A 17,730-nucleotide genomic window follows, 5' to 3' on the forward strand; every position below is an offset into this window, starting at 1 on the left:
CCGGGGGCAGCCTGAACCCTTCTGGGGCGCGCTCTGAGGGGCCGGGGGAGGCTGAGCCCTTCCCGGCCATGCTCTGAGGGGCCGGGGGAGGCTGAGCCCTTCCCGGCCGCGCTCTGAGGGGCCGGGGGAGGCTGAGCCCTTCCCGGCCGCGCTTTGAGGGGCCGGGCCGCGCCCTCCCGCGGGCCCAGGGCGGAGCGGCCCCGCTTTCGCTTTCGTTTCCTCGCTGCGGCGGGGTCGGGGCCGTGGCCGGAGCGGTGGGAGCGGGCGGCGAGGCCCCGGTGTGGCGGGGCCCGGGCAGCCGCCCCCGCGGGCATGGCGGGCCGCACGGTGCGGGTGCAGGGCTTCCCCGCCGAGCTGCCTCCCGACAGGGCGGCCGACAAGCTGACCATTCACTTCCTGCGCTCCCGCAACGGCGGCGGCGACATTGCCAACGTCCGGGTGCTGCCCGGCTCCCTGCCCTGCGCCCTCATCACCTTCGAGGCGCCGGAAGGTAATGCCCGTGGGACCCTCGGGGGCCTGGCCTGCCCCACCATCCCCAACCCCTCTGAGTCCTGCCTCACCATCCTCAGCACCCCCTCGTCCCTGCCCCACCATCCTCAGCCCCTCTGAGTCCTGCCCCACCATCCCCAGCCCCTCTGAGTCCTGCCCCACCATCCCCAGCCCCTCTGAGTCCTGCCCCACCATCCCCAGCCCCCCTCGTCCCTCTCCCACCATCCCCAGCCCCCTCTGCCCTGCCCCATCATCCCCAGCCCCACTCTGTTCTTCCCACCATCCCTAGCCCCCCTCATCCCTGTCCCACCACCCCCAGCTCCCCTCTGCCCTGTCCTGCTGCCCCCTGTCCCACCATCCCCAGCCCCACCATCCACTATTACCTCTCCTGCTGTCTCCTGTCCCACCATCCCCAACCCTGACATTGCCTCGCCCACCCTCCCCTGTCCCACCATCCTCTGTCCTACCGCCCCTGTCCTGCTGTCCCCAGCCCAACCATCCCCTGTCCCACTGTCCCCCACCCCACTGCTGTCCCTTGGCTGACCTGACACAGGTCTGGGTGGCTTTTTTCACCAGTGGCCCAGAGGATCCTGAAGGTGAAAAACCACGTGCTGGCAATTGGGAAGACACAGTACCCGCTGGAGGTGACACCCCATGCATCAGAGCTGAGCCCCAATGAGGTACTGAGGGGATGTGGCAGCCCCAGCTGCTCCCACACAGACTCTGTGCCTGGCAGACAGCTTGAGAAGGGAGACCTCACTCTCTTCTTTCATCTTAATTACACTTAAATCCATTCTCATTCATATTCAAATGAAGATTTTTTTTTTCTTGTGCTAATAGCACAGGGACCGGCAGGCAGGCTGTGCTCTCAGTCATCTGGCATTTGTGCCTGTCAAATGAAGGGTAGTCAGGCTGGAAGAGAACAGGCACTTTTCCCCAGTCCATCTGGTGCCACACAGGGGATCCTGATAATGCCTCTGCTGTGTCATCAGCTGGATTCACAGTGTATTGTTCCTCTTTCCTTCTCAGGAAAGCTTAGCATACAGACATGCTGGTGTCTAGGGAGTGCTGGAGAGTGCTTGCCTCTTCCTCCAGTCTCAAGAGACCGTGGCAGTAGCCATGTCTCATGTTTGCCTGTCTGAGCCCCAAAAACAAGGGCATGGGAATTAGCCTGGCCTTGCAGACCTTTTTGCAAGCCTGTAGTGCCAAAACTGCTTGAAGATCTGGAGCTGAAGCTCTGCAAAGGCAAGAGAGCAACTGCATTTCAGATGCAGAAGCAATAGTGGATTTCTTGGGTTTGGGCTTTTTGAAGAGCTCCCAGTGTGTAGAAATGTGCCATATCTCTGTGCAATTTCGCCCTCTGATTCCTTGTTTGCAGAAAACTTGTGACAAATGCACGAGGTCAAGGAGTTGCCTAGTCTGGGTCTTTTGGTCCTGTCTGTGTCAGGGACCATCTCTCTTGAAAGTTATGCTGGGGGAGAGAGGTGGAAGAGTGTGTCACAGTAATTCAGGGGCCGCTTGCCTTCTGTGCCTTTGAAAGGGGTTTGTTTTGGTCCTTGCTCTCTCTAACTCCCTTCCTATCTACTTGCAGATCTTCATACACGTGAGCATGACAATTGACTATGGCAAGCTGCCCATGGGCAAAACCCTCCTGAAGGACTTGCACAAAGAGTACAGCAATATACACTTCAGCTTCGACTCAAAGAATATGCAGTGCATAGTCCAGGGCCCATTCACTGAGCTGCAGACCTTCAGCAGAGACCTGCTGGGCAGCCTGAACCTCAAGAACCAAGCCACTGGCCAGATCCTCCTGCCAGCTTCCAGCTGTGGGGACAAAGAGATGGAAATGCCTGATCAGCAGCAAGTGCCTGACTCCACTGAGTCATCACAAGAGACAGCAAAGCTGCCAGATTGTGACCAGGTGCAGGAAATGACAGCTAAAGAACCATCACCTCAGAGCCCAGTGAGTGAGGAAGCTGTGGAGCTTTTGGGGAAGCTCGAGGACTTTTCCCTCGCCATGGACTTGGACATTTACTTGTACATGCAGAGGTTCTGTGCTGCTGAGTACCAGGGTGTGCTGCACCAACATCACGTGGATGTGGTGGATGTCAGTGGCGATGGCATCGCTGTGTTGTACCTCCAGCCATCTGGAGGTGTGTCTAGGGACACAGATGCCTTGAGACAGGCACACCTGGCCCTGCAGCAGCTCTACCAGCAGCTGGAGGTGAGCCTGCGCAAGGAGAAGATTGCTAAGGAAGGGCTGGCAATGGACAGCCAGGCACTCAGGGCTCTGACACGTGAGCTGCAGGAGCTGTATCCACAGCTGCTCTGCCACGAGGATGTGAAGCAGCTTTATCTTGTTGGAAACCTTGTTGATGTGTGCAAGGCCAAGCAGTTCCTTGAGGATTCAGTCACCAGGAGAGGTGCTGCACACACGGTTGACACGCTGAGCAGCTCCGAGCCCTCTGGCACCACAGAGGCTACACTGGTGGCCAAACCTCCTGTGTATCCTTCAGCCACAAGACTTAGCCCAAGCAAGCAGGAGCAGAAAGGTGAGTTCAAGCTAGCTGCCAACTTCAGCAGCCTGAAAGCTGACAGGTCTCAGGCTGGCCAGGACCTCTTGGTGAATCAGGACTCTCCACCAGTGGGACAGGTGCAGCTTTCTGGGAAAGATTCATCAGAGACAGATGCTCCTGGTCAGAGTTACCCAAGGGCACTGACCCAGCAGTCTCAGCCTCCCACCCCTATGACAGATAAAGTTGTGGGGTCAGCACAGCCTCCCACTCCTGTGACAGATAAAGTTGTGGGGTCAGCAACAGAGCCTCAGCAGAACGACCCCACAGAAAGGGGCCATGCGGAAGGAGGTGCCAGACTCACAGGAGAAAAGGTGCTGTTGCCTGTTGCAGGCAAAGAAAACAGCACTTTTCAGCATCCTGAGGACTCTAAAGGCTCAGGTCCCTTTGGGTACCACTCCCTTGCTGGCATCTACAGCAACTGTGATGTGACATGGACTTCTTTTGCTTTAGGCTGCAAACCCTCTGCATCCAGCCCTGTGCTGAGACGGTCCAACAGCTTCTCCCTGTCAAGGCCAAAGGAAAGCAGCAACTCTGGAGACATCAGCAGGGTGAGTGAGGAGATGAGCCTGGACACTCTGCAGTGGTTTTACCTGAAAGATGTCTGCCATGCCACTATTGATGAGCTGTGCAGGGCTGGAGGGGTGCACATCTCAGAGCGTCACGCTGGGGACTGCACAGTGCTGATGCTGCAGGCAGAAGACAGGAGAAGGCTGCTCCAGGCTAAGTGGAAGGTGGAAGATCTTGTGCAGAAGTGCCCTGACTTGGTGTGTCAGAGTGTGAGCTACTCAGATCTTGCTGTCACTGGTCCAGATGACAGTGACCTGAGTGAACTGTGCAGTCTCTTGCGAGGAAAATCCTTCCAGGTTGGACTCAGCAAAGACAAGTACAAGCTTTATCTTGCTTGCCCCAAGGAGATGCTGCCAGGAGTGACTGAGGCCTTCCACATGTTTTCCTCCAGGAGGCTCTGTGCCATGAAGTCTTCATCCCTGTCTCCTGGACCAGAGAGTACAGGGAAATCAAGTGTTATACAGCCAAGCAGAAGCCAGGGCCCAGTGCTGCATTTAGCTGTTCCTGGCACCCTGAATTCCCTGCAGCACCTGAACATCATTGATAAAATAGACTCTCCAGGTGTGCTCAGGGCTTCCTGGCTGCCAGAGGCTGAGGAAAAGGGGTTCTCCAGTCCTTGGAGGTACCAGCAGGTTTGGGGGCAGGAGGAGGCCAGGGGCTATATTGATTCTGGGGCTGGGAGACGTGGAAGCAGCCTTCTGAGCCTTGGTACAGGGGATAAGCTAAGCCCTCCTGGCCTGAGGGAGTTCCAGGAACAGCGGAAGACAAAACTGTCCCTGGGGGAGCCTGACAGCACCCGGCTAAAACAAGTCTTGCCAGACAGATTCCAGTTTGCAAGAGACAAGAGCAGAGGAGGCCACAATGAAGCAGTGGGACAGCAGCACTGTCCAGTCCCTGCAGCTGATGAAACTCCTCACTCTCTGCCCACCTGGCTACCCAGGGCCGTGGCTGCTGAGCCACCACCAGCTGTGGCCCAACAGGCACCTGCAGCAGAGCCCACAGATCAGGGAAGGGCCCAGCTCCCAGGGGGCAGGAGCAATGAGCAGGAGGAGCCTGAGCTCCCATCACAGCAGAGAAGAGACCCCAGCCTTGGACAGGAAAGCAGCACCATCCCTCTGGACCAGTGTGACGCTTGCCAGGGCTCAGGTGTGACCTGCCAGGGCTCCTGTGGTCACACCTCATGCAGGACATGTTTTGCAACAGGCACTATGCAGCCAGCTTGCTGTGAATCCTCAGATATCCCAAACTGCAATATCCTGGGGACACTGAAGATCTCCTCCCTGTCTCAGAGCCTGCCTGGATTCTATGGGGGATCAACACTTCAGCTTGCTTACAACATCCCTGATGGAGTGCAGGGGGTAGGTACCACCACAGAGCTTCCCCATCCCACTGCAGCCCAAACAGGGTGGGGCTGTCAGGGTGGTTGGGAGGGAAAAGAGCAGCCACAGCTCCCTGCCCCACAGGCAAAGCAGCAGAGGTATTAACCTATAAAAGGCAAAAAGCTCCACAGCAGGTTTTGGAGCAGCTTGCTGCTTCTCAAGAGCATGTGTGACCTCTTTAGTTGACAGTGACTATCAGCCCATGGGGACCATGGTCCTGGGTGTAGTTTTTAAGCTAGACAAACCTTAGAAATCCCCTCAGAGGCAAAGCACTGCAGCCATTGTTTAAAATGTCTTATTCCTGTTCTAAGGTTGGGGACCCTCACCCAGGACACCCTTACAAAGGGGGGAATTTTTGTGCCTTCCTGCCTGAAACCCTGGAAGGGGTGAAGATAGCAAAGCTGCTGAAGAAAGCATTTGAATGTGGGCTAACATTCCAGATCAAGTCCTGCAATGGAGAAGAAAGAGTAACATGGGGTCCTATCCCCCACAAAACCTCCTGGGATGGAGGCAAAGCCAGGTATGGCCCAGCTCATCCTAAGCTTCTGGGTATGGTTGTGGGACTTTTAGCAATGAGAGGAAGAGAACCATGGGCTCCAGATCAACAAATCCTGGCAGGGATGGCTCTTCCACCCTCCCACAGTGGCAGAGTTGGTGCTTCCCTTTGCTTCAGCTTGCAGAGCAGCTATGGCATGGCAGACCAGCCCTGGCACTCTCCATCTGGAGCAAAAGCCCTTGCCTGTCCCACATCCATAAGTGGTGTGGAAACCTGTAATTCCCCATGGACAAGAACTGTGGGCCCTGTTCACTTAGAGCCTTTCCCATGCCTGTGCTGGGGACAAGCTGTGCCTGCAGGCAGCAGGACAGCCCAGGGGCAGGACTTCCCCTCTCAGCCCCTCTGAAAGGGTGGGGCAGAAATCAAGGGCTGCTTCCCACTGTGATTGTGGCACAGCAGCAGGATTTACAGTGCTTCCTCTCTGCCCCACAGGAATGGCTACCCGGATGCCCAGTACCTCCATGAAGTTGGCACAGTTCTCAATAAACTGGGCCTTGTGTGATTCTCCACAGCCACAGCCTGTGGCTTCCTTTCACCTTCTTTTCCTGCTGAGAAAACTGCAGCTTAACAGAGACAGCTCAGGAAAAAGCAGGTGTTTGTTCAAAGAGCTCCTGCTTTCCCCAGACGTAGCCAGAACTCTGCACATTAGCAAAGAGCAGCACCTCTGTCCCTGCCCCATGCAGGCCTCAGCATGGATCAGTGCTTCCCAGAAACTGCATGCATGTCCTGAAATCACAGAGCTGATTGCAGCCTGAGCCCTGTTTGGCTTCCAGTAGCAGACACAAACCTGGGCAGGGGTCTGCACCTCATCCAGCCCCAGCTTCTGGAAGTCTTTTCCACCTCCTGCCACTGCAGAGAGGTTCCAGCTCAGCTGCTGCCAGAGCTGGGGTTGGAGATGAGCTGTCCTTAGTGACAGTTCTCAGGCCCCAGCCCCAGCTCTGAGGTCAGCAGGTGACCTGGTGCTCTCTGGGGGAGAACATTACCAGCTTTCAGCACCCACAGCAGCTGCCTCCTCCCAGGGACAGTCTCCATGCTGACAAATAAACAGGATTTATTCTCAGGTTTGGTGGTGGCTGTTCATGCCTTGTCTTACCCTCAGCCCAGGCACCCACTTCAGTCCCATCTGGCTACTGACACACCCAGATACGAAGAGCAGAGCCCAGGTAAAGGCTTCACAAACAAAAATCACCATGGCTGCCCTCCAGCATGAGTGTCAGGAACACTCAAGCCAGCAATTAACAGTTGTCCCTGAGAGCAGAGGCAATCTCCTCCTGCTGGGAGCATTACACTTTTACCGCTGAATGTGCTGTGGGCAGAGGGTTCACAACAGAAACCTGAGCAGCATACTTTGGAAGGTTTTGTTATGCTTTTAATTAACATTTGAAACACATAAGGCATATGGTAACATTTGACAGAGGAGCAGTACACATTGTAGTCATGTAAACAGCAGTGACACAGTTGTCTTCTGTCCAACTTGGTTACACAAAAAAGCGAAATATATTTTTTAAACAAAAGATTTGCTATGTGTCTGTAGGATGAGCAGCACTCATATCACAAATCTGCAAATCAACACAATTCAGACAGTACAGACCAGACCATATGCTGCAAGAGGCTCACTCAGAGTCTAACACATTTCACATCATGCTCATGTACTACTTGCCAATAACACTTTGCCATCACGAGGGCTCAGCACACCAGAGGCTTCAGGCAAGCTGAGTGGTTTAACACCTATGACAGCAGCTGTCAGCAGGCAGGAGCCTGCACCAGCTGAAGCCTCACACACACAGTGCTTCTTACTTCTCCCTGGCCAATCCATTCTAGTTTAATACAGGTGTATGAAACAAAACCTAGAGCTGAACTCCTGCCCAGAGCACTGGGCAGGGGCCACCTCTGCTCCCTTCCCCTCCTGCAGTCAGCTTGCAACAAAAGTGAGCTTCAGAGAGTCAAAAATGTGGCAACTGCTGCCTGGTGATAGCAAAGGAGTTGCATTTTGTCCAAGACCAGCAGCACCAGGCTGGGAGGCCACTACAGCAATGACAGGAGAGGCACTGGCACCGAGCCCCCTGCAGCAGGCAGGGCTGGGGGTGCCTCCTCCACTCATCAGCTCCTTACACTTCCACTTGGACTCCTCATGGCACAACCTTTGGGTCAAGACAATCAGTAAAATAAACATTAAATTGCACTTCTGGAATGGCACACATGATTAAGTACAGGAATCTCCCAGTTCCTCAGTAGCACAACTTTGCCCTTAACAAGGAACATTGAATGGAATGATTTTTATCCTAGGGTTTCGTTTTGGTTTTTTTGCTTTGGTCCTTAGTACACAAACTGGCTGGTTAACTGGATTAAGACACTTGAAGTTGTTTTACACAGGTTCTATACTTAACTGGCCCATAAAAAAGAAAAGTCAAAAACCAAAACACAACCAACCACACCCACCAGGAGCAGAACTTTGAGCAGGGGCAGAGGATTGCAAGGTTACATTTAATCTTGGTCTTCCTGTACAAAACACTGTTGCTACCAAGAGACACAGAATAGTCAGTGCTGACCTAGAACAGGCAGTAACTGCTTGGCATTCCTGACTTGATAAGGGCTTCTGGAATTTCTACATAGAAGACATGTGAGCCCAAAAAGAGCCAGGAGCTAGGATTGTTTTTAAAGAGCCAAGGCTGGAGCAGCTGATAAAGCCTCACCCTGGAGCCAAGCAGCTGCCCTGGGAAAGACAAGGGCTTTACAACAGGTCTTGTGGACTGGGGGGTACAGAAGCACCAGGTCAGCCCCAGAAAGGCTGGAACACCTGGGGAGAGAACAGCTAACTCATGGAAACTCCAACAACATCACCAGTGTTCACAAAACAGAGCTAATAAGAGTCAAAACAGTGTTTTGGCAATACTTTGAAAGGCCAGAATGGAAAAGGCCCCAGTGACTTCCTAGTCATGTAGCAGAAGGCACTGAGATGCTGTTTGCTGTGGCACACAGGAGGCAGCAGGGCAGAGGGGTCTGATGGGAGCTGTGAGAGCCCTGCCACACTGCCTGACCCAAGGCCATCCACATAAGGCACTGAGCACGAGATTGGCTCAGGATAAAGCAGGGAGAGAGAGAATGTTGCCATGAAACACACCATAACAGCTTTCCCTTTTACAATCAGAAGATGTGCAGGGTTGTGTGCCTTTTGAGCATGCTGCCCTGGCATCAAGGTGAAGTCCAGTTTCTCAGAGGAACAAGTCCAACTTTCCATTTCAGCAGTTTAGACAGTCCTTCTGTTTTCACACCTGGTAAAGCAGCATTAGACAGTGTTGGATTCAATCTAAATCAGCACAACAGGGCAGGTTGAAAGGAGCAGCAAGATTTTGGATTCAGAAAGGTAAAAAGTTGTGCTTGAGACTTCTATCAGCCTGTGTTTATGAAATTCAAGAGATGAACTGAGAGGGATCTGTGAGAGGACTCCAGCACTCCTCTGAGAATTCAAGGGAACAGGATTGTTGCAATATTTAAAGTTAGCCAGGGGAAAACCCCTGGAAGCTGTGCCAGTGCATTTCTAAAGAACTCTGGACTGAGCCCAAGCACCTGAACCCCCTGGCAGACAGGAGTCCCACTGAGCAGACTGAGGGAGAATTCAGAGAGGAGCTCCAGCCTTGTGTGGGTGGTGATGGGGCTGTGTGCCCAGCCCTGTGCCCAGTGGGTACCTGCCCTCCTTGAGCCCTTGGCCCTCACTGTGGGCTAGTTAAGCAGGATTCTAATCTCAAGGTTTTGCTTCTGAAGCACAAGTTCTTCCATAATGGGCAGCTCTTCTTAGTGCCCTTGAGTTTACCATCTCAAATCCAAAATGAAGCCCAAAGGCCCACCACACCTACAACCCATGCCAAGTAAGCACTGACAGCACCAGAGTGGCCCAGAGCTGCTATGAGGGTGCAGTGGCAAGGACAGCATCACCCAGGGCTCAAGGTGGGCTGAAGGACAGCATCACCCAGGGCTCAAGGTGGGCTGAAGGACAGCATCACCCAGGGCTTGAGGTGCTCACAGAGCTGGGCTTGGGTCTCTACACAGCTCTGTTTCCAAATGCACACAAAGGAAGAAAAGTAGAAGAGGAAACAGTTCTGGTATAGGGAGGAGCATCCCAGGCAGCTCCTAAACCCTCAGTGCTGGAGCCCCAAGACAGATTGAGGGGGAGAAGAGTCAAGCCCTGCTGCAGCAGATGAGCTAGGAGACAATGGAAAACTGCTCAGAATGTGCAGGCAGAGAGGCACATGGACACACAGCTGGGCTGCTTAGCATCTAACTGCTACCCTGGGAACAGCTTTGCCAACCAGTGTGTCACAGGGAGAGCCAGCTCAGGCTGCTGGGCAGCCAGCCCACAGGAGTGGCTCTTGAAAGTTCCTTCCCAAACTGCAACACCTCCTCAGTGCACAGGGCACTGCACAAAGCATTAATAGGGGATACTTTTGTTTCCACCTCAGTGAAGTCCAATTCAAAACTGCAGCCCTTGGAAATACAAAGACAAGGGTGAAGCCCTAACAATACCAACTTGGAGCCCAACATAATAAAGCACAGAGCCAACATCAATTGTTCCAGTTGTTTGAGACACAGTTGAGTCCTTATGGTCTCTAAGAATCAGACACTGCTCAGATCTCTCTATACAATTTGGAAATAGAAAATGGACAGGATCAGGTTATCTAATTGAAACTTTTTCTTTTCTAGTCAGACATAGCCCAGCCCAGCCTGTCACGGCATTTACAGACTGCACAGAGCAGTGACTGCAAATGGAGTATGATCTGCAATAGACTCCAAATTGCCAGGATGGCCAAGGCAAAACCAACATGAGCTGTTAATATCTGGCTGTGTCAGTGGCCTACAAAAAGCAGAGGGAATAGAGCTGGGTTAGTGTGAACAGAAGAGAAACCCCTGCTTAAATTAAACTAGGCCAGCTGTGGTTTTCCTTTGGCTGTGGAGAAAACATCCTACATTTGGCCAACCCTCTGCTGAACAGGCTTCCCAAAGCTGACAGTGCAAACGCTTCAGCAGGGCTCAGTTTCTGCAGAGACACTTGGCAGTTGTTACAGTACATTGTGCCTTGACTTTACAGTGACAGGCTGTGCAGTTGTTAGTCACCAACTGCTTGGAAGCTGCAGCCTCACTGCCTGAGAAAAAGGAGGTTAGTCTGGAAATTCAGTGGAGAAACAAGTGGTTAGAAAGCAGTATGAAATAAACAGGCTTCAAAAGAGAGAGCAGGAGGCATATCTGGCAAAGGGTCAGTCACAACAAGAGCATGCAAACCTCATCTGAATGATAACCATGATGTTCTTGTACTGGTGAAAGATGGGAGATACTGATCTGTCCATTTCCAGGTCCCAAAGAGATCAGGGAGTTAAACCATGAATTCATAATCTGCATTCATCTCTTCTCCTTAGTTCTCTGCTTTTTTAGATTCTTCCTTGGGTGCCTCAGGAACCAGGATGACTTTTCCAACATTCTTCTTTTCTTGCATCTGCTTCATAGCCTCTGCCACCTGGAAGCAAAGAGTCTGGTAAGACCCCCCAGCCACTGCAGAGAGCATCCATGTCCCTCCTGGGCCCCTCAGCACCCCCAGAGCAGTCTGATAACTGGGAGGCAGCTCTCCTGGAGTTCAGGCCAGTCCCAAGCATTAAGGTGCCTCTGCACAGGTGTGTTTTGGATAGACCTGGCCAAGTACCCCAGCAGGCCTATAGGAAACTATCAAGAATTCACACAGCCCAACCTTAATACACACAAGGAGGCTCTGCTCACACAAATGTGGAAGTGCAGTGTGTGTCACTCTCCAAAGGGAGGAATCCAGCCACCTGCCAGCAGGACAAAGCCTCCACCAGCTACACAAAACAACACATGCACAGAATTGTATCATTTTTATCATTATTTTTAAGCACCTGGGTCAGGCCTGGAATCAAAGCTTTCCTTAAGCCTTTGCATCAGACTAGTTCTCAGGTATGAACACTGACTATCATCACTAAGTTCTTTGCTCCCCTACAGCAGATCCTGCCCCAGCATTCCCAAGGGAAGAGCCTGGCTCTGCCTGGACACATCAATGCAATAAACCTGAGCACAGCAGAGCTGCTGGAAAACCTGCTGCTCCCTTCTAATATCCTCATTCTGCTTCACTGCCTGGGCTCTTTTGCACTCTTGGAAGGGCAGCAACAACCTTCCCATCTGTCTGCTTAATTACAGGCTACAGAGCACTCAGGGCATGCTGCAGTCTGATGTACAGCCCAGCCCCCTCCTGGCTGCTGCTGCCCATGGAGCACAGCTGAGCACCTGCCCTGCTCCACAGGGACTGTCTGGCACTGCCCAGCCCCCTGCACTGGAGCACAACAGCCCAGCCACTTCACTCAGCCTTAATATTTTAAAAGGAATAAAACTCAGACTCAGAATGTCTGAGAACAGATGGGTATTAGATATTTTCAACAGTTCAGGCCCCATGGACAAGGTGCTCACTCTGTACCAGTATGCCAGCTCAGACTCACCTGATCAAAGGGCCACACAGAGTCTATTTTGGGCTTGATTTTGCCTTGGCTGTACAGGTTAACCAGCTTGGCTACAACACTCCTGAGAAGCTCAACTTCTTCATCCATATATCCAAGATGGTAGCCACACACAGCCTTGTTCTGGTGCAGGAGCTGCAAGGCAGTGATGCTGAACTGGTTCCACCAGGTTTTAGCCATAGCCATGAGGTTCTTCTTCTGCCCAGTGAGCAGGTTTGCTACACCTGAAAAGAAAGCAAGCCACAGGTGAGCTGGAACACAACACAAGAGGCAATGGGCATCCCATGGAACAGCTCAGACCAGGCACAGTGAGGGACAGAGCTGAGAACTGACCACAGCAGAACCTGCCCAGTCGACCCTCAATGGAAACAGGCACCTGTCTCAGCCTCAAGATAAGCAGAATTTGGATTATCAGCACTCATGTGGCAAAAATGCACATGAGAAATGCAGAACAACTACTCTCTTTGGCCCTCCTAAGGCAGCAGCAGTGCAGCTAGGAGGGCTGGCAGAGGTAAGAAAGGGTTACAAGTGACATCCAGCCAGGCTGGCAGGACAACTTTCCCCTTCTCCTCCAGCCCTGCTTCTCCAGGGGAATCACAAGCTGCAGTGGCTGGGACAACCAAAGCAGCACACTGCTGCAAGTGTCTGGAATCCCACTGGGGGTTGTGTGAGGGCTTTGTCCGTGGGACAAAATCACAGTGTTCCAGGGCTGGGGAATGGAGAGATAAGTATTCAGTAGCCTCAAACCTCATCTCCCACACATCCTCCAAAAGAAAAGCAAGGCTGTGCATTAACTCAGCCTAGACAAAGCAGCTATGCCAGTATTCCTCCCTGAGGACATTCCAGCTTCCCCTGCAGGCACTAGCTTTACTCCAAGAGAGATTTCACCACGGAGGGAAGAGCCTTGAAGGCTGTGAACACAGCTCTGGGGACAAGGCACAAATCTCACTCCCCATCAGTGCCTCACCAAGCCAAAGCATCCTGAAGAGCCTCATGAAATAAAAGAACTACAACACAGTGAGGAATAGTGTCCCTGACAGCCACGGAGCATTTCTGTGTGGATCCCATTCCACCAGCACACAGTCCCTGGGATCTTCGGACACTTTGCCCACACTCACCATAAGTGATGAGTTTGCCCATCGGCTTCAAGAGGTTAAAAGCTTTGGACGTATCAGATCCTCCCAGAGGGTCCAGGACAATGTCAACACCTAGAGAGGGAATTGGAAGTAAATAGAAGTTTCTTTGCAATTGAAAGAAATGCAAGAGAGCTGCACAAGTCCTCCAACACATCTTACCTTTAGGAGAGATCTTCCGGACCTCCTCTGCATAATCCATGGTTCTGTAGTCAATGGGGTGAGCAACTCCACTCTCCTTGAGGGACTCATGCTTGGAGGCAGATGCTGTGCCAAAAATGGTGACATTTTCTACAGTCTTGCACAGCTGGATGGCAGCAGTTCCCACACCACCTGAAAATCAGCAGTATGAAAGATTTAGAAGCAAACCCAGCAGTCAGAAAAACCTCTGAGTAGGTAAATAATCCCTGCCTGTACCAAATCACACAGCACAGCAGCCTGGGGAATGGAGGCTCTGCCTGGTGAGGTTGGTGCCTGGGACACACTGGGAGAGACTGACCCAGCTGCTGGGAAATGGGGTCAGCACAAAGCCTGCATCTGTCCCAGGTGACATTTTGTCAGTCCAGCCCCCTTCTGATAATTTCCTCACCCATCTCATTTATTCAGAAGCTGCATGGTGAAACCAAGAGTCTCAGCATGGTCTGGCAAGAATTACTTACCTGCAGCCATGTGGATGAGGACACTCTGGTTGGGTCTCAGGTTTCCAAAGTCAAACAGAATCATGTAGGCAGTGATGTAGTTAACAAGAAGACCAGCAGCTTCCTCGAAGCTCATCCCCTCAGGCATTGGGAAGGTGTGACTGACCGGAACATTCACCACTTCTTGCCAGAGCCCTGACCTGGCCAGGACCATTACCTTATCACCAACCTAAAATCAGAGAAGGAGGTGGTCTGAAACAAGCCCCCAAGGCTAACAGAAGCCATCAGACCCTTGCCCTTGGTATGCCAGAGCTAGTGCATCCACAGCATTCTCTGTGCAGAGGTCTGCAGGGACTGCAGCACCCCCGGACTCAGGCAGGAGAGCACGGCTGCTTTAACTCCCTCCTCCTCGGGAGGCTGCAGCACAGAACCTCTCACCACAGACCCGGGCACACACCAGGAACCCCAGAGACCACAGGCACCACAGGCTCTGGCTTTGTAGTGGCACCCAAACCCAAACTGTGGTTGCCCACACCAACCACTGGATTCATGCCGGATCCCCCACAACACAAGAGGGATGAGGATCATGTCCTGCCCTCCTTGACCAAGCTAAACACCAAAAAATATTACTGCTGCTCCTTGCCATCATCCTGCCCAGAGGCAGGACCCTTCGGGAATCGCTTAGTAGCATCAATCATGGAAAATGCATCTCCAAACTTAGGAAAACCTCCCGAATCTGAGGCGCACGGCCTCCCCGGCTCCTCCCGCGGCTCCGGCCCCTCAGCCCGGCCCGGGGATGCCCGCCCGCCCTGCCCCTTTGTCCCTGGCCTTTGTCCGCCGCCGAATCCTCGGCGAGTGGGATTGGCTCGGGTCCCTGAGCGGGCTCAGCTCTGCCGGGGCCCACCGGAACTCTCGGGGCCGCACCCCGGGCGGTTCGGGGCCGGCGGGCCGGGCCGCCCTCACCTGTCGGTCGCGGACGCCGTCGCCGAGGGCGCGGACGGTGCCGGCGCACTCCATGCCGGGGCAGACGGGCGGCTGCGGCAGGCGATCGTACAGGCCCTGCCGCGCCATCAGGTCGGCGAAGTTGAGCCCGCAGGCGCGGACGCTGACCGAGACCTCCCCGGGCCGCGGCTCCGCGCCGCGCCGCGCCTGTACCTTCACCTTGTCGTAGCCGCCGAACCCCGTCAGCACCAGCGCCCGGTGCTCCGCCGCCGCCTCCCCGCCGCCCGCCGGCGGCTCGGGGCCGGGGACCGGCTCGGGGGCGGCGGGGGCCGGGGCCGGCTCGGCGGACATGGCGGTGCGGAGCGGCGAGAGCGGCTGCGGGCGCGGCGGCGGCGGCGGCGGCGGCGGCGGGGAAGGGCCGGGGCGCGGCGGGGGCGGAGCGGCTCGGGCGGGGCAGCGCGGAGCGGCGGCGGCGGCGGGCGTGGCGGTGAGCCCGGCCAGCCCCCGGGCCCGCTCCCCCTGCCGTACCACCACGGAGCATCTTCTCCTCCGCACCGCCTTTTTTTGTCTTTATATTCTTTCTATTCTTTTTTTTTTTTTTTTTTTCCCTAAATGATTCCTTTCGAGCCAACACTGCTGCTGGCGTCCTTCCTGGGAGCATGGTAGAAATGGCAGTTTTGCTGGAGCATCATTTCCCTGAGTTATTTTACAATTTATAGTGCGGAAATCCTGACACTTCACTTGCGGGGAGCTCAGCGGCTCTGCGGCAGGGAGGAGGCTCGGGCTCCTCAGAGGTCGGAGGGAGGAACTGAGTTCTAATCCTGCAGCTAAAGACAAATCAGGCAGCGTGTGCGGACAGATCGCTGGATCCAGCCTCTCATTCTGCCAGCAGACATCAGCCTCCTCCCTGAGCTCATGCTCGGTCCCTGATATCACAGTGGGAATGTGTGAACACTCCCATTTCCATCGGGAATGCCCATTCGGTGCCATTTTGTGTGTGCAGAGCTCAACAGAATCCACGCCTCGCTTATCTGATCTTGATGAGCCCATCCCTAACAACCCGCAGTCACTGCAGGGTGACAGCTCCAGCGAACAAATCAGAGAGGCCCCGAAACAGAAAAATATCCAAGCCCAAAAAGAAAACACAAACCACCGCGAGGATAATCAGTGTGCTGGGAAATTTCTGTGTCATTCCCAAGCCAAGCAAAATCCTGCACAGGGCACTGCCAGCACTGTGACAGCTCTGGCTGGCCCACGGATCAGCAAAATGTGTGAAAAATGTGAATTTTATGATTGGCTTTTCGCAAATATTAAAATGAATATTATATGTATTGTGCTAGAAAGTGATGCTGTATTAAGTCTCTTAAGTAGTGTGTTAAATATATTTTTAGGTTATAACAAAATGTTAAAATAGAAACTATGCTATGTAAGATAGTTTTCTAAAGAAAGGACTCGCAGTGAGATAGCAGCCACAGGACACCTAAATCTTTCAGAGAAAGAGAATTTATTGCTCTTTTATCAGAAGTAATAAACTTCTTCCTGCCTCGCTCAGCCCTGAGGATGCCACCAGGATTCAGAGGGAGAAGCTGACACTGCCCAGCCAGAATCCTGTGTGTGAATGGAATTGATGCATCATGGATGAGGTGTATGAATATGCAACAGGCTGTTGCTTTTAAGGGTTAATCCTCTGTGAACGTGGGTCCTTTTTTTGGCTTATTTTGCTCAGAAAGAGGTACTCAGACTGTCTGTAACTCTCTGTTCTTATTGCCTCATATTGTCCTAAATCCTAATTGTCCAAATTTTTATTACTCTAACTATATTCCTATTTTTATAACCATTTTATTATTATTAAACTTCTAAAATGTTAAAAACAAGTGACTGGGGCTTTTCACACTGGCATCTCCAGGGCCTTTGCTGGCTGCAGGAGGCCCAGTGTGAGCTGCTGAGCTGAGCTGCAGGAGCTCTGTGTGGCTGTGTCCTGCAGGATGCTCCAGGCTGGGCTGCAGGAGCTCTGTGTGGCTGTGTCCTGCAGGATGCTCCAGGCTGGGCTGCAGGAGCTCTGTGTGGCTGTGTCCTGCAGGATGCTCCAGGCTGGGCTGCAGGAGCTCTGCGTGGCTGTGTCCTGCAGGATGCTCCAGGCTGGGCTGCAGGAGCTCTGTGTGGCTGTGTCCTGCAGGATGCTCCAGGCTGGGCTGCAGGAGCTCTGTGTGGCTGTGTCCTGCAGGATGCTCCAGGCTGGGCTGCAGGAGCTCTGTGTGGCTGTGTCCTGCAGGATGCTCCAGGCTGGGCTGCCCTGACCCTGGCAGCGCCTGGGACTGCTCAGGAAGAGTAGCACAAAGACAGGAAAGGATGCAGGAGGACAGAGCCTGGGGCAGGCTGCTCATGGTGTGTGGCAGATTTATGGGTGTTGGGGTGGCTGCAGTGGGAACAAGGAGGAAATCATGTCCAGTTGCACGGAAGGATCACAGTACAGCTTCACCCTTTGTTTGCTGTTGGTCAGCTCTGAGAAATACAGATGTGCCTTCCTGATTTGTGGGCATGTCCCACAGCCCAGATTAGAAAGAAGCAGTCAAAACAATCCTCTATCTTCTACTGGTTCTGAAAGCCAGGTGCCTGCTAAAGAAGGCAGGAGCCTCCCCTGAAATGGAGAATTCAAACCCTCCCCACCCTCTGAATTGCTATGAATTTTAAATTAAGGGGCTCTCAGGAAAAAATATGGAGCAGGAAATAACAGTTCTTTAACAGGGAAGGGGGAAAAAAAGGATAAAATAAAACAATGCAATGCACTAGAGCAACACTGACAGAGTCAGAACTCAGTCTGACACCGCGTGGGTCAGGGTGTTGGCAGCAGTCCCATTGGAATTGTGGCTGCAGCCCTCCTGCAGTGTCAGGGGTGGTTCTGTTGGAGCAGGGATCCTGGAGAAAAGGGTGGTGTCTT

At 53.4% G+C, this 17,730-nt stretch overlaps 2 protein-coding genes across 2 annotated transcripts; one reads left to right on the forward strand and one right to left on the reverse strand.

Annotated features, from left to right (window-relative positions):
- Positions 1-177: 177 nt before the first annotated feature.
- LOC103821580 (uncharacterized) lies at positions 178-6,627 on the forward strand. The gene is made up of 5 exons (XM_050985672.1): positions 178-490; positions 1,066-1,169; positions 2,081-4,990; positions 5,323-5,531; positions 6,000-6,627. The coding sequence occupies exons 1-5, from the start codon at positions 313-315 to the stop codon at positions 6,067-6,069; spliced, it is 3,471 nt and encodes a 1,156-aa protein (XP_050841629.1). The 5' UTR covers positions 178-312; the 3' UTR covers positions 6,070-6,627.
- A 236-nt stretch (positions 6,628-6,863) lies between these two features.
- VAT1 (vesicle amine transport 1) lies at positions 6,864-15,158 on the reverse strand. The gene is made up of 6 exons (XM_050985689.1): positions 14,814-15,158; positions 13,872-14,079; positions 13,375-13,545; positions 13,198-13,287; positions 12,062-12,303; positions 6,864-11,073 (listed from the first exon to the last, which is right to left on the reverse strand). Exons 1-6 carry the CDS (start codon positions 15,141-15,143, stop codon positions 10,972-10,974), a joined length of 1,143 nt encoding a protein of 380 aa, XP_050841646.1. The 5' UTR covers positions 15,144-15,158; the 3' UTR covers positions 6,864-10,971.
- Positions 15,159-17,730: the final 2,572 nt, after the last annotated feature.

The sequence above is a fragment of the Serinus canaria genome, chromosome 27 (genome assembly GCF_022539315.1).
Source record: "Serinus canaria isolate serCan28SL12 chromosome 27, serCan2020, whole genome shotgun sequence".
Taxonomy (NCBI): domain Eukaryota; kingdom Metazoa; phylum Chordata; class Aves; order Passeriformes; family Fringillidae; genus Serinus; species Serinus canaria.